General features: G+C 52.4%; 3 protein-coding genes across 6 annotated transcripts; all 3 read left to right on the plus strand.

The window, feature by feature from the left end:
* The first annotated feature begins 319 nt into the window (after window positions 1-319).
* Window positions 320-19,369, plus strand: Acap1 (ArfGAP with coiled-coil, ankyrin repeat and PH domains 1). Of its 4 annotated transcripts, XM_075991969.1 has the most exons (22): window positions 320-600; window positions 1,217-1,274; window positions 5,605-5,724; window positions 5,930-5,983; window positions 6,074-6,132; window positions 6,397-6,580; window positions 6,710-6,754; window positions 6,848-6,943; window positions 7,052-7,126; window positions 7,213-7,322; window positions 13,794-13,845; window positions 13,930-14,030; window positions 14,963-15,086; window positions 15,182-15,393; window positions 16,284-16,353; window positions 16,449-16,543; window positions 16,640-16,809; window positions 17,514-17,686; window positions 18,261-18,370; window positions 18,452-18,562; window positions 18,882-18,931; window positions 19,210-19,369. In XM_075991969.1, the coding sequence occupies exons 1-22, from the start codon at window positions 548-550 to the stop codon at window positions 19,308-19,310; spliced, it is 2,223 nt and encodes a 740-aa protein (XP_075848084.1). In that variant the 5' UTR covers window positions 320-547; the 3' UTR covers window positions 19,311-19,369. The 4 variants fall into 4 exon arrangements, 3 of the variants coding, with proteins under 3 accessions (XP_075848084.1, XP_075848087.1, XP_075848085.1); XR_012912360.1 differs by lacking the exon at window positions 19,210-19,369 and having other exon boundaries at window positions 18,452-18,646; XM_075991972.1 differs by lacking the exons at window positions 320-600; window positions 1,217-1,274 and adding an exon at window positions 1,285-1,466.
* A 513-nt stretch (window positions 19,370-19,882) lies between these two features.
* Window positions 19,883-22,719, plus strand: Kctd11 (potassium channel tetramerization domain containing 11). The gene has a single exon (XM_075991973.1). The coding sequence runs from the start codon at window positions 20,666-20,668 to the stop codon at window positions 21,362-21,364; it is 699 nt and encodes a 232-aa protein (XP_075848088.1). The 5' UTR covers window positions 19,883-20,665; the 3' UTR covers window positions 21,365-22,719.
* A 121-nt stretch (window positions 22,720-22,840) lies between these two features.
* On the plus strand, window positions 22,841-24,075 carry Tmem95 (transmembrane protein 95). The gene is made up of 7 exons (XM_075942401.1): window positions 22,841-23,006; window positions 23,192-23,248; window positions 23,389-23,469; window positions 23,563-23,583; window positions 23,680-23,760; window positions 23,849-23,936; window positions 24,045-24,075. Exons 1-7 carry the CDS (start codon window positions 22,841-22,843, stop codon window positions 24,073-24,075), a joined length of 525 nt encoding a protein of 174 aa, XP_075798516.1.
* The last annotated feature ends 297 nt before the right edge of the window (window positions 24,076-24,372 follow it).

Below are 24,372 nucleotides of genomic sequence, written 5' to 3' on the forward strand. Positions count from 1 at the left end.
TTGTTTGTTTTGTAGACAGGGTCCCACTCTGTAGCTCTGACTGGCCTGTTGCTACACAGACCACACTAGCCTTGACCTCACAGAGATCTGCCTGCCTCTGCTGTAATTAAAGGCAGGTGCCACCTTGCCCTACTAATCACACAAATTCTTAAGGGACCAAGACATCATTTGACTCTAGATCCTCATGCTTTCCCTCAAAAAATTTATTCACCAAAGGAGAAAGTAGCTAAGAAAAACCAGGGTTCCAGAAGGAAGGTGACAGCAGACAGTCTCTGGGGGCGGGGCTGTGGTTTCTCTGATCTCAGCGCCCCCTCCGCCCAGGCCCCACCCCTGCCCCTCCCAGAGCTGCCTAGAAGTGGTGGGGTGAGAGCTCCTCCTGGGTCACCCCTTTCCCTTTGGGGAAAGAATTGCAGACCCAGGCCCTACGGACCAGAGGACCTCTTCTTCCTCATCAATACCCCTCCTGGGGGGTGGGGAGTGCATCTACCTACATCCCCCCCCCACCTGCGTGACTCCAGGGCCCCTGGGCCAAAGCAGGTCACCTGAGATGACGGTCAAGCTAGATTTTGAAGAATGTCTCAAGGACTCACCCCGCTTCCGGTAAGTGTGCAGGTCCAGCAGGCTAAGGGGTGGGGACAGGTTCCACATGCCCTGATAACAGCATCCCCCAGGCCAGACCTCCCTTAAAGTCTAGGCCACAAAGAGACAAGAGGGAACTGATGGGAAATGGTGCATCTGCTATTCAACCCGGGCCTGGTGTCTCAAGCCTGTAATCCTAGCACTTGTGAGACTGAAGCAGGAAGACTGCTGTGCCTTCCAGACTAACCAGGGCTACAGAGTGAAACCCTTCAAAAACAAATTACAAAAGGCAAAACCCCCATGCTCTCCAAAGCTCTTCTACTCTGCCTGGCTGCACCATCTGGCCTTTATAATTGGCATTCCTTCTTCCTTCTCATTGGAACCCCTCCCCCAGCACCTGCCCTGGGGCGGTTAGCAACTTCCTGCCCTGGCCACATCCACCCTCCTGACACTTCCTGCTCTGGTCTTGGTTATTGAAGCTTAGAATGTGCACAGTAGCACACGAGTGCACCCACTGGCTTGTGGGTGGGCGGCCATTCTCAACTCATTTGTCTGTCTGTATCTCCCACCTTGATGATAAGCAGAGGACCCAATGGACCCAAGCTCTGTTCTCATGACCCTGTCCCTTCTTTCTCAGAGCCTCAATTGAAATGGTGGAAGCTGAAGTGTCAGAATTGGAGTCCCGCCTGGAAAAGGTGACCAAGTCACGGAGAAAAGAGACAGTGGGACACTGAGAATGAGTTACACAGTCATAGAAAGTTAACTGTACCTGGGCATGATGGCTCTTAACTGCAATCCTAGCATTTTAGAGGCTGAGGCTGAGGGAGGACGATCACCATGTGTGTGTGACAGCCTGGGTGAAGCTCAAGAGTGAGGTGTCTCTTAAGGTGAAGAGGGGGTCTACAAAAAATCTGTGCCTTCAATAAGTTTAGTTTTTTGTTTGTTTGTTTTTGTTTTTGTCCACCCCCCCACCCCACCCCACCCCACCCCCCGTTTTTGTTTTTCAAGACAGGGTTTCTCTGTAGCTTTGGAGCCTGTCCTAGAACTAGCTCTTGTAGACCAAGCTGGCCTCGAACTTTCAGAGATTCATCTGCCTCTGCCTCCCGAGTGCTGGGATTAAAGGTGTGCGCCACCACTGCCAGGCTAAATTTAGGTTCTTAAAATAAGGCATGTTCATTTGTTTTGTGTGCATTTATATAAGTTCCAGCCCCTGACTCTGCTTTCTCTAATGTGTTTTCTAACATGTATTTACTTGCTCTGTGTGTTTTCTATTGGTGTTTAACAAATTCACTTGTTCGACAATACACATCTGCTAGTTTGTCAAGAGTCTAATCACTCAGCTGTTTTTGGCTCTGGGTTACCTGAACAGCAGTCAGGGTCTCATTTGAAGACTGGGACTTTCAAGATCATGGGGTGGTTGTTCACAAATTTTCGTGATATTTCACTGCTATTACAGGACTGGGGGCCAAACCTCTAGAGGCCACCCACAGTTTCCTGCCACGAGGCTTTCCCTCTCCACAGACATGTCCTAGCATGGTTGCTACTAGGAAGAAAGTGATTTTTCTGTACTACCGAGGTGTCACATGGTGTGGCATGGAGTGCCATCCCATTGCTTTTGCCATACTCCGCCTGTTTGAAGCCAACCACAAGCCTTCCTCACACTCCTTGAGAGTGGGGCTTAGGACAAGAGAGGTGGTTGTTCACTGGTCCTTGCTGCTCTTCCAAAGGACCCATTCATTCTTAGCTCTCAGGCTGGGTGGCTCATGATTACCTCTAGTTCCAGGAGATCTGAGTCCCTCTTCTGGCCTCAGACACTCTGCACACACACACACACACACACACACACACACACACACACACCTCACATCTTTAATCCTAGCATTGGTGAGGCAGAAACAAGCAGATCTTTTGAGTTCAAGGCCTGCCTGGTCTCTCTCTCTCTCTCTCTCTCTCTCTCTCTCTCTCTCTCTCTCTTTCCTTTATATTTTTGAGACAGAGTCACAAGTAGTCCAGGCTGGCTTTGAATTTACACTGTAATTGAACCTGACCTCTACTTCCCTCCTCGAGATGGAATCCACCTTCTGCTTGTTAGGCAGGCCTGACTCTATAACTATATCCCTAGTGCAAATAATTCTTAAACTTTTAAAAATTATATATATAGTTGTTTTGCCTGGGTATATGTCTGTGCATCATGCCCATGCCAGTACCTACAGAGGCTAGAAGAGGACACTGGATCCCCTGAAATTGAAGTTAAAGACAGCTGTGAGCCACCATGTGAGTACTGGGAATTGAACCTGAATCTTTTGCAAGAGCAGTCAATGCTCTTAACCACTGAGCCATCTCTCTAGCCCCCTAAATGTTTTTAATTGAATATTTAAATTTAGGTTAATAATGCACTTGCAGTAATTGCAAAGAGAGACCATGTTTCCATGAGCTTTTCCCAGTGAAGCAATTTTTCCTCATTATCAAACTTCAAAATTCCTAGGTAGTGGTGGCACACACCTTTAATCCCAGCATTTGGAAGCAGAAGCAGGTGGATCTCTGTATCTCTGTGGCCAGCCTGGTCTACAGAGTGAGTTTCAGGACAGCCAGGGCTACACATAGAAACCCTGTCTTGAAACACACACACACACACACACACACACACACACACACACACACACACAAACCCCTCAAAAAAAGAAAGAAAGAAAAAAAAAAAGAAGAAATCCTCAGAATTAGCGTTGGCACAGTATGATTAATGATAAAGTCAGCAGGGCTCAGGAGAGAAGGCCCAGTAAAGTGCTTCCTTTGCAAGCATGAGGAACCAAGTTTGATCCCCAACACTTATATAAAAAATGATGCCAGGCAGTGGTGGCGCACACCTTTAATCTCAGCACTCAGGAGGCAGAGACAGGCAGATCTCTGTGTGTGAGTTCAAGGCCAGCCTGGACTACAGAGTAAGTTCCAGGATAGCCAAAGCTACACGGATAAACTCTGTCTCGAAAAGCAAAAACAAAACAAAACAAAAAACCCCCAAACAACAACAACAAAAACCCAAGGTGTTTTATGGCACGCATTTATAATCCTAGAATTGAGGAGACAGGAATTACTGGGGCTCTCTGGCACCCAGTCTAGTCTGATTGGTGGACTTCAGGCTAAAGAGAAAGGAGAAGCCCTATCTCAAAGGAAGTGAACTCCTTTTTAAGGTAAGGTCATACTATGTAGCTTTGGCTGGCCTGGAACTCACTGTATAGAGCAGGCTGGCCTCGAACTCAGAGACCTGCCTGCTTCTGCCTCAGGATTACTGATCTCTGTCTGTCTGTCTACCTATCTACCATGTGTGTGTGTGCATGTGTGTATCCGTGCGTGCGTGTGTGTGTGTGTGTGTGTGTGTGTGTGCAGGCACACGCTGTAGTGCCTGTGGGGAGCTCAGTGCACAGTTTTCGGGAATCAGTTCTCTCCTCCACCATGGGCTCCAGAATTGCACTTTGACCTCCAGGCTTGCATGGCATGTGCCTTTACCAGTAAAGCCACCTCACTGACCTGAAGTTGGCTTGCTAAAAAACTGGAAGCCCAGGGTGATGGCATGTACCTTCCTCAGCACTCAGGAGGCAGAGGCAGGCAGAGCTCCTAACTACCTGTAACTCCAACTCCAAAGGATCTGACGTCCCACTGTCCTCCTCACTCATACGCAAACATATACATGTATGCATAAATAATAAAAATATTTTAAATTAAAAATTTTAAAAACTGGGAATAACAATGAGTTTGAAGTCCATTCAAGTTTTCTAATGCATTAAAGCTTCCTCTTTATTTGCTGACTGCAGTTGTATCCTATAGATGTACTACTAATTACTGGTTTAGGGTTTTTTGTTTTTGTTTTATTTTTTTTGAGACAGGGTCCTTCTATGTTGTCTTGGCTGGCCTGGAACTTGCTATCTTGACCAGGTTGGCCTCAGTCTCACAGAGATCTCCCTGCCTCTGCCTCCTAAGTACCGGGAGTAAAGGCGTGCGCCACATGCCCAGCTAGTTATTGGTTCAATTTTATGAAAGGTCTTTTCTTATCTATGGGAGAAAGGGGCGAATACCTAGGGGAACAAGACAGTCTGCTGATGTACATGTGAGTTGTAGCCATGTTGTCTCCTTGTCACAAACTGATATGACTTGATCTTGGTCAGTTTCCTGACCGCTGCTGATCATGCTAGCCACTTTCAGTCCAAGCTATGTTTCTCAGAAGCATCCAAAGTCCCCAGAAAAATGTGCTGGAAAGGCATGCATGGGGCCTGGCTCCTGGCGCCTTGCCGCTTCTTCACAAAGCCTCCCTGTGGCCTCTTAGCAGCTTAGGCCAAACTGAAGGACTCCACAGACAAGCGCTCCATCCACAATATGGCAACTCATGGCCAAGCTCTAGCATGTCACCTTGAGGGTGAGGCAGCCATAGCCTGCAGATAATGACGCCCAGGGGTGAGGAGACTGATTTGGGATTCTAGCTCGGCCATCTGGCTTTCCCTTCCCAATCTGTTAGAGCTCTGAGCATGACAAAGGTGCTGAAAGATGGACAGCTGAGCACCTAACATCTTACCTGGCCCTGCTCCTGAGGCCTCAATGGCTAGTTCATTTTTGCAAGGAAATGTTTAAAGAACAGCGAATAAGACCCCTCCCTCGCAACACACAACAGAGGCTGCAGAACTAACTGAACCCTGCCAGGCAGAGAATGGGTACCAGTAACAAGACGGTGCACAAACGGGGCACAGAAGGGTAGATAGGATTAGACAGGGAAAGGTATTTGAGAAGTTGACTTTGGAGAGATTTGAGGAACAGGCAGAAATTTTGAAACAAGCATAGGAAATGAAAGCTAGGAAGCAGAGATAATGGTGTGGGTGTGGTTTTGAAATGGCACTGCATGGGGCTGGATGGGATGGTAGATGAGATTAGGAAAGGGTTACACAGTCTTGGGCTCGGGGAGCAGTGGAGCAGAGAGGAGGCATCACCTGGTGTGCTGACCACGGGTACTGTCCTCTCTTGTCCTTTATTCCTTCCCAGCTCCTCAAGCTGGGTACCTGCCTCCTGGAAAGTGGGCACCATTACCTTGCTGCAAGCCGTGCCTTCATAGTTGGCATTTGTGACCTGGCTCACCTGGGCCCACCAGAGCCCATGATGGCGGTATGTGATGATTCTGAACCAGGGCTGTGATTGCTGGGGGCAGGGACTGGGATAAAGAGATGCTGTGGAGGAGGAGGGCTGCAGAGCCCAGGTCAGGGCTAAGCTGGGGCTGTCATCCAAGAAGGGTCCCAGCAGGCAGAACCTAGAGTTGGGTGGACCTTGATGTCCCATACCTGGTACTTTCTCTGTGTTTTTTCTTGCCCAGGAGTGTCTGGAAAAATTCACTGTGAGCCTAACTCACAAGCTGGACAGCCACGCCGTGAGTGGGGAATGTGGGGCCTGGGGGTGATGGAATGGATGGGGCAGGGTTGTCTGATCCTGACTCTCACTTGTCAACTTCTTCCAACAGGAGCTTCTTGATGCTACTCAACACACACTGCAGCAACAAATCCAGACTCTGGTCAAGGAGTGAGACGGGAGGGAAAGGGGTCTTATTTCCCAGGAACTAGCCCTTCTTGTCTTCCCGTTTCCACGGGGCCTCTCCAATAGGAGGAACTGTGAGGGTGGGTGGGGAGTGACCTGCCTTCAGCCTTCCCAAGCATCCCCAGGACTTGCCTCTCACAGGCTAAATGACAGGATATTGGTGGTGGTGGTGGGGCTATCCAGATATTTTTCTCTCCTGGGGATGGGAAGGTAAATCCATGATTTTGGTTTTGTCTCCCCTAACTCTAGAGGTCTCCGGGGTTTCAGAGAGGCTCGCAGGGATTTCTGGAGAGGGGCTGAGAGCCTGGAGGCTGCCCTTACCCACAATGCAGAGGTCCCCAAGCGCCGCGTCCAAGAAGCAGAGGAGGCTGGAATTGCTTTGAGGACTGCCCGAGCCGGGTACCGGAGTCGGGCATTGGATTATGCCCTGCAGGTAGGTGCCTACCCCAACCCATCCTCCAGGATACCTTGAGGTGTCACCTCAAGAGCGGGGAGTCCCAGCGTGTGATGGGAGGATGTGCTGTGATTTCAAGACTGACCCCAGGTCTTTTTGGACCTTCAGGTCAATGTGATCGAGGATAAGAGGAAGTTTGACATCATGGAGTTCGTGAGTTTTGGGAGCCACAAAGATGCGAGGAGAGGGGAGAGCAGGGGAGGAATATCCTTCCTCAGCTCTGCCCCTGCCCGCCTTTTCCCTCAGGTGCTACGTTTGGTAGAGGCCCAGGCTACCTACTTCCAGCAGGGCCATGAAGAGCTAAACCGCCTGGCTCAGTATCGGAAGGAGTTGGGTGCCCAGGTGAAGGACCCTAGGCAGTTGGGGCCGGGAGGTTAGGGTATGCTAAGGTGACTCTCCTGGCCTGGTTGGGGCAAACTCAGACATCTGAGATGTCCCTCCTGTGCTCAGTTACACAACCTGGTCTTGAACTCGGCGAGAGAGAAGAGAGACATGGAACAGAGGCACGTGTTACTGAAGCAGAAGGCGAGTGGTGGTGCGGGGCGGGAGGAGCAGGCCAGGGCCTTGGTCTCTGCCTGTCCCAGCTGTTTTTGATTCTCTCATGCCCCCAGGAGCTGGGTGGTGAGGAGCCAGAGCCAAGCCTAAAGGAGGGGCCTAGTGGCTTGGTGATGGAAGGACACCTTTTCAAACGGGCCAGCAACGCATTTAAGACCTGGAGCAGGTAAGACAGCTGACGCAGCTAAATGCACCCAGCTGAAGATTGTGGGGTGGGTGATTACTGTCTATGCATATCCAGATATACCCCTGAGTCAGCAAAGACAGACAGACAGACACCGAAGTAAGTGGCTTGCTGTGTTAGAAGGTATTGATAAAATGCCTGGCACAGTGGTACAGGCCTTTAATCCTAGCCCTGGGAAGGCAGAAGCAGGTGGATCCCTGAGTTCAAGGCCAGTCTGGCCTACTTAGCAAATTCCAGGATAGCCAGGGCTACATAAAAAGACTCTGTCTCCAGAAAAGCAAAAGAAAAGAATAATGCCTGAAGTTAGGGTGGTGGTGCACACCTGTAATCTCAGCGCTGTGCAGGAGTCAGGGTGGTGGTGCACACCTGTGGTCTCAGCGCTGTGCAGGAGTCAGGGTGGTGGTGCACACCTGTAATCTCAGCGCTGTGTAGGAGTCAGGGTGGTGGTGCACACCTGTGGTCTCAGCGCTGTGCAGGAGTCAGGGTGGTGGTGCACACCTGTGGTCTCAGCGCTGTGCAGGAGTCAGGGTGGTGGTGCACACCTGTAATCTCAGCGCTGTGTAGGAGTCAGGGTGGTGGTGCACACCTGTGGTCTCAGCGCTGTGCAGGAGTCAGGGTGGTGGTGCACACCTGTGGTCTCAGCGCTGTGCAGGAGTCAGGGTGGTGGTGCACACCTGTAATCTCAGTGTTGTGTAGGAGTCAGGGTGGTGGTGCACACCTGTGGTCTCAGCGCTGTGCAGGAGTCAGGGTGGTGGTGCACACCTGTGGTCTCAGCGCTGTGTAGGAGTCAGGGTGGTGGTGCACACCTGTGGTCTCAGCGCTGTGCAGGAGTCAGGGTGGTGGTGCACACCTGTAATCTCAGCGCTGTGTAGGAGTCAGGGTGGTGGTGCACACCTGTGGTCTCAGCGCTGTGCAGGAGTCAGGGTGGTGGTGCACACCTGTGGTCTCAGCGCTGTGCAGGAGTCAGGGTGGTGGTGCACACCTGTAATCTCAGCGCTGTGCAGGAGTCAGAGTGGTGGTGCACACCTGTGGTCTCAGCGCTGTGTAGGAGTCAGGGTGGTGGTGCACACCTGTAATCTCAGCGCTGTGCAGGAGTCAGGGTGGTGGTGCACACCTGTGGTCTCAGCGCTGTGCAGGAGTCAGGGTGGTGGTGCACACCTGTAATCTCAGTGTTGTGTAGGAGTCAGGGTGGTGGTGCACACCTGTGGTCTCAGCGCTGTGTAGGAGTCAGGGTGGTGGTGCACACCTGTAATCTCAGTGTTGTGTAGGAGTCAGGGTGGTGGTGCACACCTGTAATCTCAGCGCTGTGCAGGAGTCAGGGTGGTGGTGCACACCTGTGGTCTCAGCGCTGTGTAGGAGTCAGGGTGGTGGTGCACACCTGTAATCTCAGTGTTGTGTAGGAGTCAGGGTGGTGGTGCACACCTGTAATCTCAGCGCTGTGCAGGAGTCAGGGTGGTGGTGCACACCTGTGGTCTCAGCGCTGTGCAGGAGTCAGGGTGGTGGTGCACACCTGTGGTCTCAGCGCTGTGTAGGAGTCAGGGTGGTGGTGCACACCTGTAATCTCAGTGTTGTGTAGGAGTCAGGGTGGTGGTGCACACCTGTGGTCTCAGCGCTGTGTAGGAGTCAGGGTGGTGGTGCACACCTGTAATCTCAGTGTTGTGTAGGAGTCAGGGTGGTGGTGCACACCTGTAATCTCAGCGCTGTGCAGGAGTCAGGGTGGTGGTGCACACCTGTGGTCTCAGCGCTGTGCAGGAGTCAGGGTGGTGGTGCACACCTGTGGTCTCAGCGCTGTGTAGGAGTCAGGGTGGTGGTGCACACCTGTAATCTCAGTGTTGTGTAGGAGTCAGGGTGGTGGTGCACACCTGTAATCTCAGCGCTGTGCAGGAGTCAGGGTGGTGGTGCACACCTGTGGTCTCAGCGCTGTGTAGGAGTCAGGGTGGTGGTGCACACCTGTGGTCTCAGCGCTGTGTAGGAGTCAGGGTGGTGGTGCACACCTGTAATATCAGCGCTGTGCAGGAGTCAGGGTGGTTGTGCAAACCTGTGGTCTCAGCGCTGTGTAGGAGTCAGGGTGGTGGTGCACACCTGTGGTCTCAGCGCTGTCCAGGAGTCAGGGTGGTGGTGCACACCTGTGGTCGGTCTCAGTGTTGTGTAGGAGTCAGGGTGGTGGTGCACACCTGTGGTCTCAGCGCTGTGCAGGAGTCAGGGTGGTGGTGCACAACTGTAGTCTCAGCGCTGTGCAGGAGTCAGGGTGGTGGTGCACACCTGTAATCTCAGCGCTGTGCAGGAGTCAGGGTGGTGGTGCACACCTGTGGTCTCAGCGCTGTGCAGGAGTCAGGGTGGTTGTGCAAACCTGTGGTCTCAGCGCTGTGTAGGAGTCAGGGTGGTGGTGCACACCTGTGGTCGGTCTCAGCGCTGTGTAGGAGTCAGGGTGGTGGTGCACACCTGTGGTCTCAGCTCTGTGCAGGAGTCAGGGTGGTGGTGCACACCTGTGGTCTCAGCGCTGTGCAGGAGTCAGGGTGGTGGTGCACACCTGTAATCTCAGCGCTGTGCAGGAGTCAGGGTGGTGGTGCACACCTGTGGTCTCAGCGCTGTGCAGGAGTCAGGGTGGTGGTGCACACCTGTGGTCTCAGCGCTGTGCAGGAGTCAGGGTGGTGGTGCACACCTGTAATCTCAGCGCTGTGCAGGAGTCAGGGTGGTGGTGCACACCTGTGGTCTCAGCGCTGTGCAGGAGTCAGGGTGGTGGTGCACACCTGTGGTCGGTCTCAGCGCTGTGCAGGAGTCAGGGTGGTGGTGCACACTTGTGGTCGGTCTCAGCGCTGTGTAGGAGTCAGGGTGGTGGTGCACACTTGTGGTCGGTCTCAGCGCTGTGTAGGAGTCAGGGTGGTGGTGCACACCTGTGGTCTCAGCGCTGTGCAGGAGTCAGGGTGGTGGTGCACACCTGTGGTCTCAGCTCTGTGTAGGAGTCAGGGTGGTGGTGCACACCTGTGGTCTCAGCGCTATGCAGGAGTCAGGGTGGTGGTGCACACCTGTGGTCTCAGCGCTGTGCAGGAGTCAGGGTGGTGGTGCACACCTGTGGTCTCAGCGCTGTGTAGGAGTCAGGGTGGTGGTGCACACCTGTGGTCGGTCTCAGCGCTGTGTAGGAGTCAGGGTGGTGGTGCACACCTGTGGTCTCAGCGCTGTGTAGGAGTCAGGGTGGTGGTGCACACCTGTGGTCGGTCTCAGCGCTGTGTAGGAGTCAGGGTGGTGGTGCACACCTGTGGTCTCAGCTCTGTGCAGGAGTCAGGGTGGTGGTGCACACCTGTAATCTCAGCGCTGTGTAGGAGTCAGGGTGGTGGTGCACACCTGTGGTCTCAGCTCTGTGTAGGAGTCAGGGTGGTGGTGCACACCTGTGGTCTCAGCGCTGTGCAGGAGTCAGGGTGGTGGTGCACACCTGTGGTCTCAGCGCTGTGCAGGAGTCAGGGTGGTGGTGCACACCTGTAATCTCAGCGCTGTGCAGGAGTCAGGGTGGTGGTGCACACCTGTGGTCTCTGCGCTGTGCAGGAGTCAGGGTGGTGGTGCACACCTGTGGTCTCAGCGCTGTGTAGGAGTCAGGGTGGTGGTGCACACCTGTGGTCTCAGCGCTGTGTAGGAGTCAGGGTGGTGGTGCACACCTGTGGTCTCAGCGCTGTGTAAGAGTCAGGGTGGTGGTGCACACCTGTAGTCTCAGCGCTGTGTAGGAGTCAGGGTGGTGGTGCACACCTGTGGTCGGTCTCAGCGCTGTGAAGGCTAAGTAAGAAAGATTCTGAATCTGAGGTTCCAGGTCAGGCAGAGCTCCTAAGCAAAACCCTGTTTAAAAAATAAAGGTGGGGGGGGCTGGAGAGATGGCTCAGTGGTTAAGAGCATTGCCTGCTCTTCCAAAGGTCCTGAGTTCAATTCCCAGCAACCACATGGTGGCTCACAACCATCTGAAATGAGAACTGATGCCCTCTTCTTGCCTTCAAGTAAACACACAGAATATTGTATACACAATAAATAAATAAATAAATAAAAAAAATAAAGGTGGGAAGGGAGCTAAAAGAAAGGGATGACAATGTTATAAAAAAAATACAGCAAGGGACATGATGATCTGATGATGATCTGGGTAGAGAAGGTAAAATTTAGTTTCAATTTTTTTGTTTAAAGGGCTGAGGATTAAACTCAAGGCCTTAACCCTGCTAGGCAAGGGACTTACCATGAACTACATCCACAGTCAAGGGTTCCCAAATCTTTTTCTTTCTTTCTTTCTTTCTTTCTTTCTTTCTTTCTTTCTTTCTTTCTTTCTTTCTTTCTTTCTTTCCTTTTTAAAAATTTTTAGGGGGGCTGGAGAGATGGCTCAGAGGTTAAGAGCATTGCCTGCTCTTCCAAAGGTCCTGAGTTCAATTCCCAACAACCACATGGTGGCTCACAACCATCTGTAATGGGGTCTGGTGCCCTCTTCTGGCCTGCAGGCATACAGACAGAACATTGTATACATAATAAATAAATAAATAAATATTAAAAAAAAATTTCTATGGGTGCCGGGTACCCTGGAACTGTAATTACAGTTTTGAGCTGCCATGTGGGTGCTGAGGATTGAACCTGGGTCCTCTAGAACAGCAGTCAGTGCTCTTAACATCTGAGCCATCTCTGCAGCCCTCATGGTTCCCAGTTCTAAATAAAATGTCAGGGGCTGGGGCTGGAAAGATGGCTCAGAGGTTAAGAGCACTGGTTGCTCTTCCAGAGGTCCTGCGTTCAATTCCCAGCAACCATATGGTGGCTCACAAACATCTGTAATTTGATCTGTTTCCCTCTTCTGGCCTGCAGACAGAACACTGTATAAATAATAAATAAATAAATTTAAAAAAAATGTCAGGGGCTGGACTTGGTGGATCATGCCTGCAATTCTAGTGCTTGAGAGGAGGCAGGGGGATTGGAATTCTGTGTGTGGACAAATAGGCAACAGAACTGACCCTTTATCATGAGGCTTTTTGGCATCCACTCCTTTTTTTTCAGTTAAAACTCATGTGTTCCAGGCTGATCTCAAGTTTATTGTGTAGCCAAGGATGACCTTGAACTCCAGCTCTTCCTGCCTCCACCCCCCAAAAGCTGGCATTACAGGTGTAAAACACCATGCCTGGCTAAAAAAATTAACTTTTGCAGGGTGATGGTGGCATGCCTTTAATCCCAGCACTTAGGATACAGAAGCAGGTGGATCTCTATGAGTTCAGGACCAGCCTGGTCTACAGATTGAGTTCTAGAACATCCAAGGCTACCCAGAGAAACCCTGACTTAAAAAAAAAAGCAACTTTTGAGTTAATATTTGAAGGATATCTGAAGGAAAATAGTGTAGACAGAGGAAGAGTTAATAGGAGGGTCCTGAGTTCTCCCAGTGCTTATAAAACTGGAGCTACAAGCCTGGTCAGGGTAAGGGAAGAAGGAGGAGGAGCCAGAGCGCATGGGAATCATGCTAGAACTTTGCAGAAATTGGTAGCGCTTTGAGGACTGCTCTGAGGAAAATGGGAAGTCCTGCAGGGTCTAAGACAGGACGGTGACATGTCTTGATGGAACTACTTCATCTTCCAGAACTACCACCAGCCCATATGGGACCTTGGGACAAATGAGAAAATGGAGCCCCTTCCCCAACGTAGTTCTATTTGTCAAAAGCTGTAGCAATAAGCCTGGTTTGATGTCAGCAGTCAGTAGTCTAAGGTAGAAGACTACAAATCTGAGGTCAGCCTGGACTGTAGAGGGAATTTCTAGGCCAGTCTGGGTGACGTGGCAAGATCCTATCCCAAACAATTGTAGAAGTGGGAGTGAGTCCAAGGCCTCGTGATACGCCCAGAAAGAGCGCTCAGACTGCTACCCCTTGACAGCTGTCTCCCACTTTGATCTCCCTCAACACTGGCCACAACTAGAAAAAATAATGGCAACAATAAACTTATTTTTAGTAAAAAGAAAGAAGGAAAAGCCAGCTGGGTGTGGTGGCGTATGCCTGTAGCCTAGCCTTTAAGGTGGAAGCAGAAGGATCAGGAGTTGAAGGCTAGCCTTACTGCCATCTGCTGGAAAGTGTACCTCATAAATACATCCAATCTGAGTTGTCCAAGGAACAAATGCCCCTTCCATGTCCTATTCTGCACAACTTCCCACCATTCTCTTGAACATCTCGTGTGACTGCCAGTCCACACCCCTCTCTCTCTCTCTCTCTCTCTTTTTTATTTTGTTTTTTTTTGAGACATGGTTTCCTCTATGTAACACCGCTGACTGTCCTGGGACTAGCTCTGTAGACCAGGCTGGCCTAGAACTCAGAGAGATCCGCCTGCCTCTGCCTCCTGAGTACTGGGATTAAAGGTGTATGCTCCGAGATTCCTAAGGGGCAAAGAGCATAATCTTTCTTCTCTCCATTCCTGAGCTTGTCCCCAGACTGTCCACGCACTTAACCATTTCTGTCTTCTCCAGACGCTGGTTCACCATTCAGAACAACCAACTGGTCTACCAGAAGAAATATAAGGTAGGTACTGGGTGCCTGGACTCTGGATACAGACAGCCCTCACTCACCGTGCTGGATCTTGGCTCCCTGATGACTTTCTGCCAGGACCCTGTGACTGTTGTGGTGGATGACCTTCGTCTCTGTACGGTGAAGCTCTGTCCAGACTCAGAAAGACGTTTCTGTTTCGAAGTGGTGTCCACCAGCAAGTGAGTACAGTTCCTTGGGGGCAATATTCTAATATGTCTGAATATTTACAAACCAGAAAGGCAGGGCCACCAAGATGAGGCTCCCTATGCAGTTCTGGGACTCGGTCCTTTCTTTGGTGGCTGGGTCGAGGCAGGGAACCTCGGCTGAGAGCACAGGGTGGTAGGAGATATCGTAGAGGAGACTGCCAATTTTTACAGAAGTACAGGTGCTCTTCTTAGGATGGGAATTATACTCCAATAAATTCACTGTCAGTTGAAAAGATATTGAAAAACCTGCTGTACATATAACCTAGCCTAGACTTAGCCTTCTGTAAGCATGTAGGAAACATGTTAGCCTACAACTACAAGTCTCTTTACAATAAAGTGTTATTGAATACTCCATTGAAAATCAAAATAAAAATGGCTGAATAAATACTCCTTTGTGCATTAATATTGAAAAGTATTTTTTTGGCTGGGCGGTGGTGGCGCACGCCTTTAATCCCAGCACTCAGGAGGCAGAGGCAGGTGATCTCTGTCAGGGCCAGCCTGGTCTACAGAGCGAGTTCCAGGACAGTCAAGGCTACACTGAGAAACCCTGTCTTGAAAAACCAATATATATTTGTTTTTCCTGCTGTGAGGACCATGCTGACCTCGCCCACTCTACCCCAAAGCTCCTCCTGACTGTCCTAGGGGTCTCCATCCTCTAGGGAAAGCCCATAGACTGGGTGTTAAGGGTGGTTTGGAGGTGGTGAGCCAATCTTGGACCCAGAGCTTGCATGAGATTTTAAACAAGTTGTCATTCGCTGTGGATCTTTAGCCTCCTCACGAGTAAACATATGTATACAATCCACATGACCAGTTCAGCACAACTGAATGTCAGTTTGCCCATTCTGCCTCATGGCCCTTGACCTCAGACACCCCCCCCCCGTCACTCTCACCCATCCCCCTCCCAGGTCCTGTCTCCTCCAGGCTGACTCTGAACGCCTCCTGCAGCTGTGGATCAATGCTGTTCAGAGCAGCATTGCCTCCGCCTTCAGCCAGGCTCGCCTTGATAACAGCCCTCGTGGTCCAAGCCAGGTATCTTAATATGGGCACCGGGGACCATGCTGCCCTGGGAGATGGAGCCCCCTTCCCCTTAGGCCCTCGCTTACCCTTTCTTCCTTCTCCTTCAGGTCTCAGGATACCTTGCCCTGGGCTCTGCTGCTACCCTGGGCAGTGGCGGGGCAGCCAGAGGAAGGGAACCTGGGGGAGTAGGGCAGGTGGCAGCCCAGGTACAGAGTGTAGAGGGAAATGCCCAGTGCTGCGACTGCAGGGAGCCAGCCCCGGAGTGGGCCAGCATCAACCTCGGTGTCACTCTCTGCATTCAGTGCTCCGGCATCCACAGGTCTGAGCCCTGCCTTCAGCTGCCATGTGGCCTCTCATAAGACCCCTCTCATGCACCCTACCCTGTTTTGTTTTTTTCTTATATTCTTCTATGTCACTGGTCACCAAACTTTCTGCAAAACTGCACATGCAAGTTGGGTATAGATAGGTTTAGGGGGATCCTAGAGGAATTTATTGTCCTTTGTTTTGTTTTTCAAGACAGGGTTTTGTGTAGCCATGGCTGTCCTGGAACTTGCTCTGTAGACCAGGCTGGCCTCAAACTCAGAGATTAGCTTACTTCTTCTGCCTCCTGAGTGCTGGGATTAAAGGCATGCACCACTACTGCCCAGCCCAGGGAATTTGTTGTCTTGATTAGAGGAAGCATGGGTTAGGGTTTGCTGAGGGTGGGATAGCCAACAGAGCTCAGAGAAGAGGTTCTAAGGTCCTACTAAGTTCTTAAGGCCTCACCACCATTCTGGAGAGGGGAAGGGAGATGGCACAAAAAGAATGTTCCAGACCAAAATACCATGAGAAAAGTAAGGGGCTAGAGAGCATGAGGTCTTAAAATAAAACAGAAGATAAAGGGAGGGATGGTGCCGGGCGGTGGTGGCGCACGCCTTTAATCCCAGCACTCGGGAGGCAGAGGCAGGCGGATCTCTGTGAGTTCGAGGGCAGCCTGGTCTACAAGAGCTAGTTCCAGGACAGGCTCCAAAGCCACAGAGAAACCCTGTCTCGAAAAAAAAAAAAAGGGAGGGATGGTGAGCAGACTGCCTCTTGGCCCGGCTCCTCCACACAGCCTCCACACAGCCTCCACACAGCCTCCACACAGGCCTGGCCTCTGAGTCTTTTCAGTAGCAACAGCTTCCCCGACTACTGCTCACACAGGGTATGACTCTCCCTCTGGCCCTCCAGGAGCCTCGGTGTTCATTTCTCCAAAGTCCGGTCTCTGACCCTTGACTCCTGGGAACCAGAACTCGTGAAGGTAACTTGGGCTATTGCGATGACAAAGGACAGCGAAGTCCTGTGGGCTCAGGTACTCACCCTATTCCCCGACTTCTTTCTCTGGGCCTCCTGAAGCTCATGTGTGAGCTGGGGAATGTCGTCATCAACCAGATCTACGAAGCCCGGGTGGAGGCCATGGCAGTGAAGAAGCCAGGGCCCAGCTGCTCCCGGTGAGGCTGGGGTGGAGGTATCCAGGGCTTCCTGCCGCTGGGGTAGGGGTTGGCAGCGGGATGAGGGACCTAGGGCTCTCTTCTCCCCACCTCCAGGCAGGAAAAAGAAGCCTGGATCCATGCCAAGTATGTGGAAAAAAAGTTTCTGACTAAGCTTCCTGAAATTCGAGGGCGAAGAGGTGGCAGGGTACCCCCAAGAGGACATCCTCCTGTGCCCCCAAAGCCTGCCGTCAGGCTGCAGCCAGGGATTGTCAGGTCCAAATCAGGTAAGGAGTGTTTGGCTCGTTGCTGTCTGCTCAGTAGCGGGCCAGGTCTTCAAGGGAGGCAGAATAAGAGGACATTGCCTGGAGAGAGTGGAGAGGACCAGACTATAGTTTCAGGGGGTCACAGTAGGGCATGGGACTGAGCATGGGGAAAAGTGTGGGGTGGAATATTTCATGTCAGGGAGAGCCACAAAAGGATTATCTTTGCTAGGTGGTGGTGGTACATACCTTTAATCCCAACACTTGGGAGGTAGAGGCAGGTAGATGAATCTCTGAGTTCTAGGAGAAGCCAGGGCTACACAGAGAAACCCTGTCTTGAAAAACAAAACAAAAACAAACAAAAGGAAGGCTGGGGAGGTAATCTCCAGTGTGAGAAGAGGCAGGAGAGGGTTGAGTCTGGAAAGAAGGATATGAGCCTGCCCCAGGCAGTGGAAGGTAAGAGGTGAGTCTGTCAGGGGGTTAGTTCACCTCTGGTGTCCAGCCAGTCTGGGTGGTTGGACAGGCTGAGGAGGTGAGTGATACTGTCTCCTCCACACCCAGGGCCCTGCACACATACATCCTGACACGTATACACACACACTCCCATCTCACCACAGCCCTGAGTCACAAGGGCCTCCCCACAATTTAGACGTGACTTACTCCCTCACAGCATCTGGGGACTGTGCTGAAGATTTCTCCCTGGACTCAGCACTGATTTTCCTTAACAGAGTCCCCATCTGATGACCTGGGAAGCCTGCACCCTGGGGCCCTGCTGTTCCAAGCTGCTGGACATCCTCCATCTCTTCCTACCATGGCTGATGCCCTGGCCCATGGAGCTGATGTCAACTGGGTCAATGGGGCTCAGGGGAATGCCACACCTCTGATCCGGGCCACAGCTGCTGTGAGGACCATGCTGACCTTGCCCACTCTACCCCAAAGCTCCTCCTGACTGTCCTAGGGGTCTCCATCCTCTAGGGAAAGCCCATAGACTGGGTGTTAAGGGTGGTTTGGAGGTGGTGAGCCAATCTTGGACCCAGAGCTTGCATGAGATTTTAAACAACTTGTCAGTCGCTGTGGATCTTTAGCCTCCTCACGAGTAAACTAGGAATGGCAGGAGGCCTGAGAGGCGGGTCAGCATGTGCTGCACTTGCTGAGGACCAGGGTTCAATTCCCAGGAACCCAGAAGGCGGCTCAGAACTGTAACTCCAGTACCAGAAGATCCAACGCCCTCTTCTGGCGTCCTCATTCACTGCATGCAGCACACAAGCATGCAGGCAAAATACACATAAAATAAAAAATCTTTAAAAAGAGGAATGGCATGCCTCATCAGAGTGCAGAGTAGATTTAATACACGAGCGTGTAAGAGATGACAGCCAAGCCTAGGTGCACCCTGAATACCACACTCCACACTCCCAATGTCTTAATTACGCCATCCACCTCTAAAAATGTCACCCCCCCCCGATCTCTCTACGCAGAATTCTCTTATGGCCTGTGAGTTTCTCCTCCAGAATGGGGCAAACGTGAACCAGGCAGACAGTGCTGGCCGGGGCCCACTTCACCATGCCACCATTCTTGGCCACACAGGGTAGGGAGCCGTGGAAATGCCAGCATCGGGAGGAGGTTTTTTGTGGGGAAGACTTCAGCTGAATTTGACTGTTCTTTTCAGGCTTGCTTGCCTGTTCCTGAAGCGGGGTGCAGACCTGGGGGCTCGTGACACAGAAGGCAGGGACCCTCTGACTATTGCAATGGAAACTGCCAACGCAGACATCGTAACCCTGTGAGAATGCCAGAGGGTCGGGCTAGTACTTGGACAGTCCGTTCTTCTTTGGGGTAGGACTAATGCCAAAACCAGACCTGGAAGGTGAGGTCTGGGGAGCGTCGGGGTAAAGCTCTCTGTGGGTGGCGGGTGTGGGACAGGATGAAGTAATGGGAGTTCATCTTGGGAGCCATTATTCGTAGATCAACATTGCAGGAAAGTTCATGTGTTTGCTTTTTAAAGCGCTGGTCACCAGAAAGGCATTTTCACTGAGTGATGTAGCTCGAAGTGGGAAGTTAGGGAGTGCGAATTATTTTATTCCTTAATTCCCACCCTTCAGGTTACGACTGGCAAAGATGAGGGAGGCTGAAGCGGCCCAGGGCCAGGCAGGTAAAGTAACCGCTCATTTACCCGGACGCCCGGTCCTTGCTTACCTGTCCCCTTAGTGCCCAACCGCATTACTGCCATGGTTTATTCAACACACACGGTTTGGGCTCATCGAACGCACCTGACCCTCAGAACAAAGAAAAGAATAGGCGCCTGGGCTGCGCTTACGATGCACCCACACTTCAAATGCTCGCCCTGCCAGACCCCACCATACTGCCCGATGATGTTTTTTGTAGTAGCCCAGCTGTCCCACCTCCCAGCCTTTCCTCTGTCCTCCTCAGGAGACGAGACGTATCTCGACATATTCCGGGACTTCTCTCTCATGGCGTCGGACGACCCCGAGAAACTCAGCCGTCGCAGTCACGACCTCCATACTCTTTGATTCCAGGCTCCTCCCCACTTTGCCATGACTTGTTCTTTAATAAAGTCTGTTTTTTCTTTCTCAGTTCATTTACTGGGCGCCACCTGGGGGCCCGGCTGGGTGTTGGGCGCCGTAGCTTCTCAAGAGGTTAGATTTCTCTAATAAAGGAGGAGGCTGCCTAGCACCCTGTGGCAGGGCGAGAGGGGCTTTCGAGTTCAGAAGACAAGGGGTGGCCCAAAGGCATCCCTGGAATGCGATGGCTCAGCACCCGCCCCCTCGGGAGTTCCCAATGGGGATCCAACCCCGAGGCCTGGGTTTTCTCAGAAGGAAAGGACTGGAGATCTTGCTCCGACCAAGTTGTACTAGTGAGGTCATGCACATCTGCAGGGAACGCGGGACCTTCGCCGCCACATCCGTAGAGACGCCTGTGAATCATCCCTCCCCCGCTCGCATCGGCAGGTCCAGCCCGTCCGCCCCGTCTCTCCCGTCGGCGAGTCCCAGCTCCCACCCCCAGCAGAGCCCTGCCGGCGCACGGGGGCGGAGGGCGGGACGCTAGGGGGCGGGGCTGTCGCTTAAAGGGCCACTGACCGCTGCCCTTAGACCACTTCCTGGGGGGTGGAGAGGACCTCAGTTGCTGCTGCGACAACCCAGGAAGGCGGTAACGCCCAAGTCCCGAGACTCCGGCTGTTGCCAACAGAGTCCTGGGACACTCAGCTCTGACCGGGAGAGCATCGTCTCTCTCCAGCCGTACAGAACGGCTCGTCACCGGCTCCCATCAGTTGCGCTTCCATCTGTAGGGATCCGCTCCCCTAAGCCTGGTCTGGCCTCTGGGCAGGTCGTCGGAACCCGGCGTGGACTCACTCGCCTACTGCAAAAGCTATCTACTAAGAAACTAAAAAGTTGAGCCCTTTGAGTCCAGCCGGTGCTCGCCACCGTCACCTGCTGGTTGAATTCCGGAAACCCACTGTCTGAAGAACAGAAGGGAATCGCTGACCACGCAGAATCAGAATCGTCTGGACCAAAAGCTCCCTGACCCTGCCTTCTCTTCTTTTCGTCGATTCTTTCATCCTTTCGGAAATTTCTGTGTCCTGAAGCCCCCAATCGCCACCAAGGTAGCTGGGGTGAGCTACAAACTTTGCTGTCTTGTTCTCCAACCTCTGCCTCCAACATAGCGAGCCTAAACGTTTCCACCCAGTTCTTCCCAAACCCGGGAGGTTCTGCCTTTTTCTTCTCCTTGCCTGTCTCCTACAGTTCCCAAAATTTCCCCCCCTCCTGTGTCTTCCTCACCCCCTTCTTTTGGGGGCCCCGTGACCCTAAATGTGGGGGGAACACTATATTCCACTACATTGGAGACCCTGACACGCTTCCCAGACTCCATGCTGGGGGCCATGTTTAGGGCTGACACCCTTATGCCAGCCAATCTCAACCCGCAAGGAGATGGCCATTACTTCATCGACAGAGATGGCAAGGCTTTCCGGCACATCCTCAATTTCCTGCGACTGGGCCGTCTGGACCTGCCCCGTGGATATGGAGAAACTGCACTTCTTAAGGCAGAAGCTGACTTCTACCAGATCCGGCCCCTCCTGGATGCCCTGCGGGAATTGGAAGCTTCTCGGGGTACCCCAGCACCCAGAGCTGCCCTGCTCCATGCAGACGTAGATGTCAACCCGCGTCTGGTGCACTTCTCTGCTCGAAGGGGCCCACACCACTATGAGTTGAGCTCTGTCCAGGTGGACACCTTCCGAGCCAACCTCTTCTGTACTGACCCTGAGTGTCTGGGTGCCATGCGCAACCGATTTGGTGTGGCCAGTGGGGACAGGGCAGAGAGCGGTCCACATTTTCGTCTAGAGTGGGCCTCCCGCCCCCGGGAACTTCCTGAAGTGGAGTATGAAAGATTGGGGCTGCAACCACTGTGGACTGGGGGGCCAGAAAATCGGCGGGAGGTGGCGAACACACCTGCCTTCCTGGAGGAGGTGCTGAGGGTGGCTCTGGAACATGGCTTCCGCCTGGACTCTGTCTTCCCAGACCCCGAAGACCTGCTGAACTCTAGATCTTTACGCTTTGTCCGCCACTGAGAATGCTACCCTTCACTTGACTGCGGAGAGGGAGAGAAACGCATTAGGCAAGGGGCTGATGGCTCTCCCAAAGCCTTCTTCTAAGTCCTGGGGTAGGAGCTATGAGAGTCAGGGATCCCACCACACCTGACTGGGATTCCCAAATCGAGCTGCTCCGACTCCCAGGACTCAAGTGGTCCAGAAGATCTACGCTGGGGCTTATCCTGGGAAAGCATCCGCGGATTCTTGAGCCCGTTCTTGCTTGAGGATGGGTCCTCTGTATTCAGGGGTGTGGGAAAGTAAGAAGCACCTCTTTGCCCGGGCTACACTTAGCACTCTGGAGGTTTGAGCACTAGGCGGAAAGACATACTTTGAATTGTCAGATATGGTCTGCCGGCTAGACTGTGACTTCCTCTCCTGGAGCTGGGCACTTACTTATCCCACCATGACCATTAAGAGGCTAGGATGTCTGGGAGATTTCTTACTGTGTCCCAAGCCACCTACTGTGGAAGATTGAAAAATAGAAACTTCATCCTAGGTTGACAAAAGGGGGCTAGGAAAATCCCTGTCAGCACGGGGGCTAGAGCGCCCTTCTGGAATTGTTTTAGAGGATGCTCTATGTAAGTGGGGCTGGACATGGGGAAAGATGGTAGTATTTTTTCGTACCCTGGGCTTTCATGTGTGTGTGTGTGTGTGTGTGTGTGTGTGTGTGTCAGCTAACGTATCTGACTGATGCTTGGGTCCCTGGCATCTTGATTCCCATCCATGTTGCCGACTCCTGCGTTTATGTGATGGTCCTTCTGTGATCTTGGCATGTCCAGGCCTGTTTGGGGTTGCTTAGCAACTCTCCAGGCTCAGGTATATCTGTGGTATGTGTGAGAGCAGATTGAGATTTAGTTTAATCATAGGGTGTGTGTGTGTTTGCGTGTGTGTTTATGCCCACACCACCACGTAGGCAGGAGGGGCTCGTTTGAGTTTGACTCACTGGGCCCTCCCTATGAGAGGTAAAAGCCACTGGGCTTAGCTGGGCCTCTGAGACCTCCGGGAGCTCTTGGTTGCTGAGACAACCATGAGTCTGTTGCTAGGAAATAGCCGGGTAAGGCCTAAGGCTGTCCTGGGCAGACAGGAGACAAAGAGGGAGGAGAATGGAGAGGATATAGAAAGGGCTAGCATTTCTGAGTTCCCGAGTGGATGGGGCACACACACGCATCGTCTTCGCTGGGATTCATCTATCACTGTGACTTAAAAGAAGAGAAATAAAATTGCTTTCAAAACCACAGTTGTGTCAAGGCCACTGTCCCCTTGCAACAGAAAACCCTGATGTCTCCCTTTATTCCCTACTAGAGATGCCTTTCAGCCTCCGGTTCCAGGGGCAGCTTTGCCGGAGCCAAGGGGTGAAACAATGGCATTGTTCTAGATCAGTCTAGAACCTCAGAACATTCTGGGTCTTCTCTGGTCCAAGGGGGTCCAGTTCCCACCCATCCTCCAGCAGGCCCCATGTGGGTGCTGGCACTGCTTGGGGTTTTCCTGGCCGCTGCCAAGGCTTGTATCTTTTGTCGCCTCCCAGCTCATGCCTTGCCAAGCCGCCTGGCTCAGCTCAGTAGCCAGATGGAGACGCCTTGGAAGGAATGGGCTTCCCCGGATTTCTCAGCCTTTGCCTTAGGTAATATAAGACACACAAGTTAGCCCTGCGACAGCCACCCGTCTACCCTAAAAAGGGGTAGCCCGTGAGATCCTAGCTGTGTCCTTCAGTCAATGCTGCCCCCTCTGGAACACACTGGCTTTATAGGAAAAACAAAGACTCCAGAGCCTACTGAGAGAATAGCTCGTTCTTGCCCGTCTCCACAGATGAGGTGACCATGAACAAAATCACGGAGAAGACTCACAGAGTCCTGAGGGTCATGGGTGAGGTCAGGGGTTGGGACCTAGGAAGACCCAACGGAGGATGGGGGTGGGGGATGTAAAGACGGGCTGCTCAGGGAAGGGGGCGTGGAAGGCAGCACCGCTGAAGCCTAGGACGATATAGCCGTGCTGTGCCTCTCCAGAGATAAAAGGATCCATCTCCTCGCTTCCTACATATTGGCAATGGCTTCAGAAGACCAAGATCCCCCAGTACACTAGGGAAGGTATTGATGGGGAAGGCATCAAGAAGGTACCTAGGATTTGTAGCCAAGTGGAGTGTGATCGAATAGGTCAGCCACCCCTCTTTGTCATTTCAGCTCTCTGTGCTCCTGTCTGCTGTGAGTAAAAGGGTAATAAGCCGGAAGAAGTTGGGTGGCTGGAAGGGTGGAGGCCCTGGCTTCGCTCGCCAGCGCTGCTCCTATTGTCTCCTGCAGGGGGCAGCACCATCCTGTACAACTGCTCCACCTGCGAGGGCAAGGAGGTGTCTTGTTGGCCCCGAAAGCGCTGCTTCCCAGGTTCTTACTCCTTACCCTCCTCCTCAGACCCCTTAGGTGCCCTGGTGTGATCTGCGGGAACATCCACAGCATCCTGGGTTCCTTGCAGGAAGTCACGATCTGTGGGATGCTAAGATTCTGCTCTTATCGATCTTCGAAATTGTCCTGCTTTTGGGTGTTGTGAGCCTCCACGTAGAGTGAGTTGCGGGGATAATCGGAAGAATGCCGGAATCCGTCCCTTTCTCCTTCCTCCCAAGCCCCTTCCCCGCTTCCTTCTGGGTCTCCCATCCTCTGTCTTCTTTCAGGTACCGCCACCTGCAAGCGAAAGACTTGTGAAGATGCTGGCTGCTTTCCCAGCCCCAGCTCTAAGGAATTTGTGCCCACGAGTTCTACATCGCTAAGGTGGGAACAAGCCACCTTTTAGACCCAGTCCCAAAGCCTCAGATCCTAAAATTCAGACCTTTGTAGTCAATATTAGTGTCAGATGCCTCCAGGAACCCAAGCACCCACAGCTGCAAAGTTCCTCCTCCTCTTCACTCCACCAATCAGAGAGCAGTGGATGATGCCAGGAAATTATCTACAGAAGGAAAGAATCCCTCCCCACCATTCCCGGAAAGCGGGGGACTGTTGGCC

Source organism: Microtus pennsylvanicus, chromosome 11 (genome assembly GCF_037038515.1).
Source record: "Microtus pennsylvanicus isolate mMicPen1 chromosome 11, mMicPen1.hap1, whole genome shotgun sequence".
Classification (NCBI taxonomy): Eukaryota; Metazoa; Chordata; class Mammalia; order Rodentia; family Cricetidae; genus Microtus; species Microtus pennsylvanicus.

Excerpts from the sequence above, each read along its gene's own strand:
- Acap1 (XM_075991969.1), top strand. The coding sequence starts at position 548 with ATGACGGTCAAGCTAGATTTTGAAGAATGTCTCAAGGACTCACCCCGC. Across the intron at positions 6,755-6,847 it reads AGTTTGACATCATGGAGTTC|GTGCTACGTTTGGTAGAGGC; the intron begins GTGAGTTTTGGG and ends CTTTTCCCTCAG. Across the intron at positions 18,563-18,881 it reads AACGCAGACATCGTAACCCT|GTTACGACTGGCAAAGATGA; the intron begins GTGAGAATGCCA and ends CCCACCCTTCAG.
- Kctd11 (XM_075991973.1), top strand. The coding sequence starts at position 20,666 with ATGCTGGGGGCCATGTTTAGGGCTGACACCCTTATGCCAGCCAATCTC.
- Tmem95 (XM_075942401.1), top strand. The coding sequence starts at position 22,841 with ATGTGGGTGCTGGCACTGCTTGGGGTTTTCCTGGCCGCTGCCAAGGCT. Across the intron at positions 23,007-23,191 it reads TTTCTCAGCCTTTGCCTTAG|ATGAGGTGACCATGAACAAA; the intron begins GTAATATAAGAC and ends CCGTCTCCACAG. Across the intron at positions 23,470-23,562 it reads CCCCCAGTACACTAGGGAAG|CTCTCTGTGCTCCTGTCTGC; the intron begins GTATTGATGGGG and ends TTGTCATTTCAG.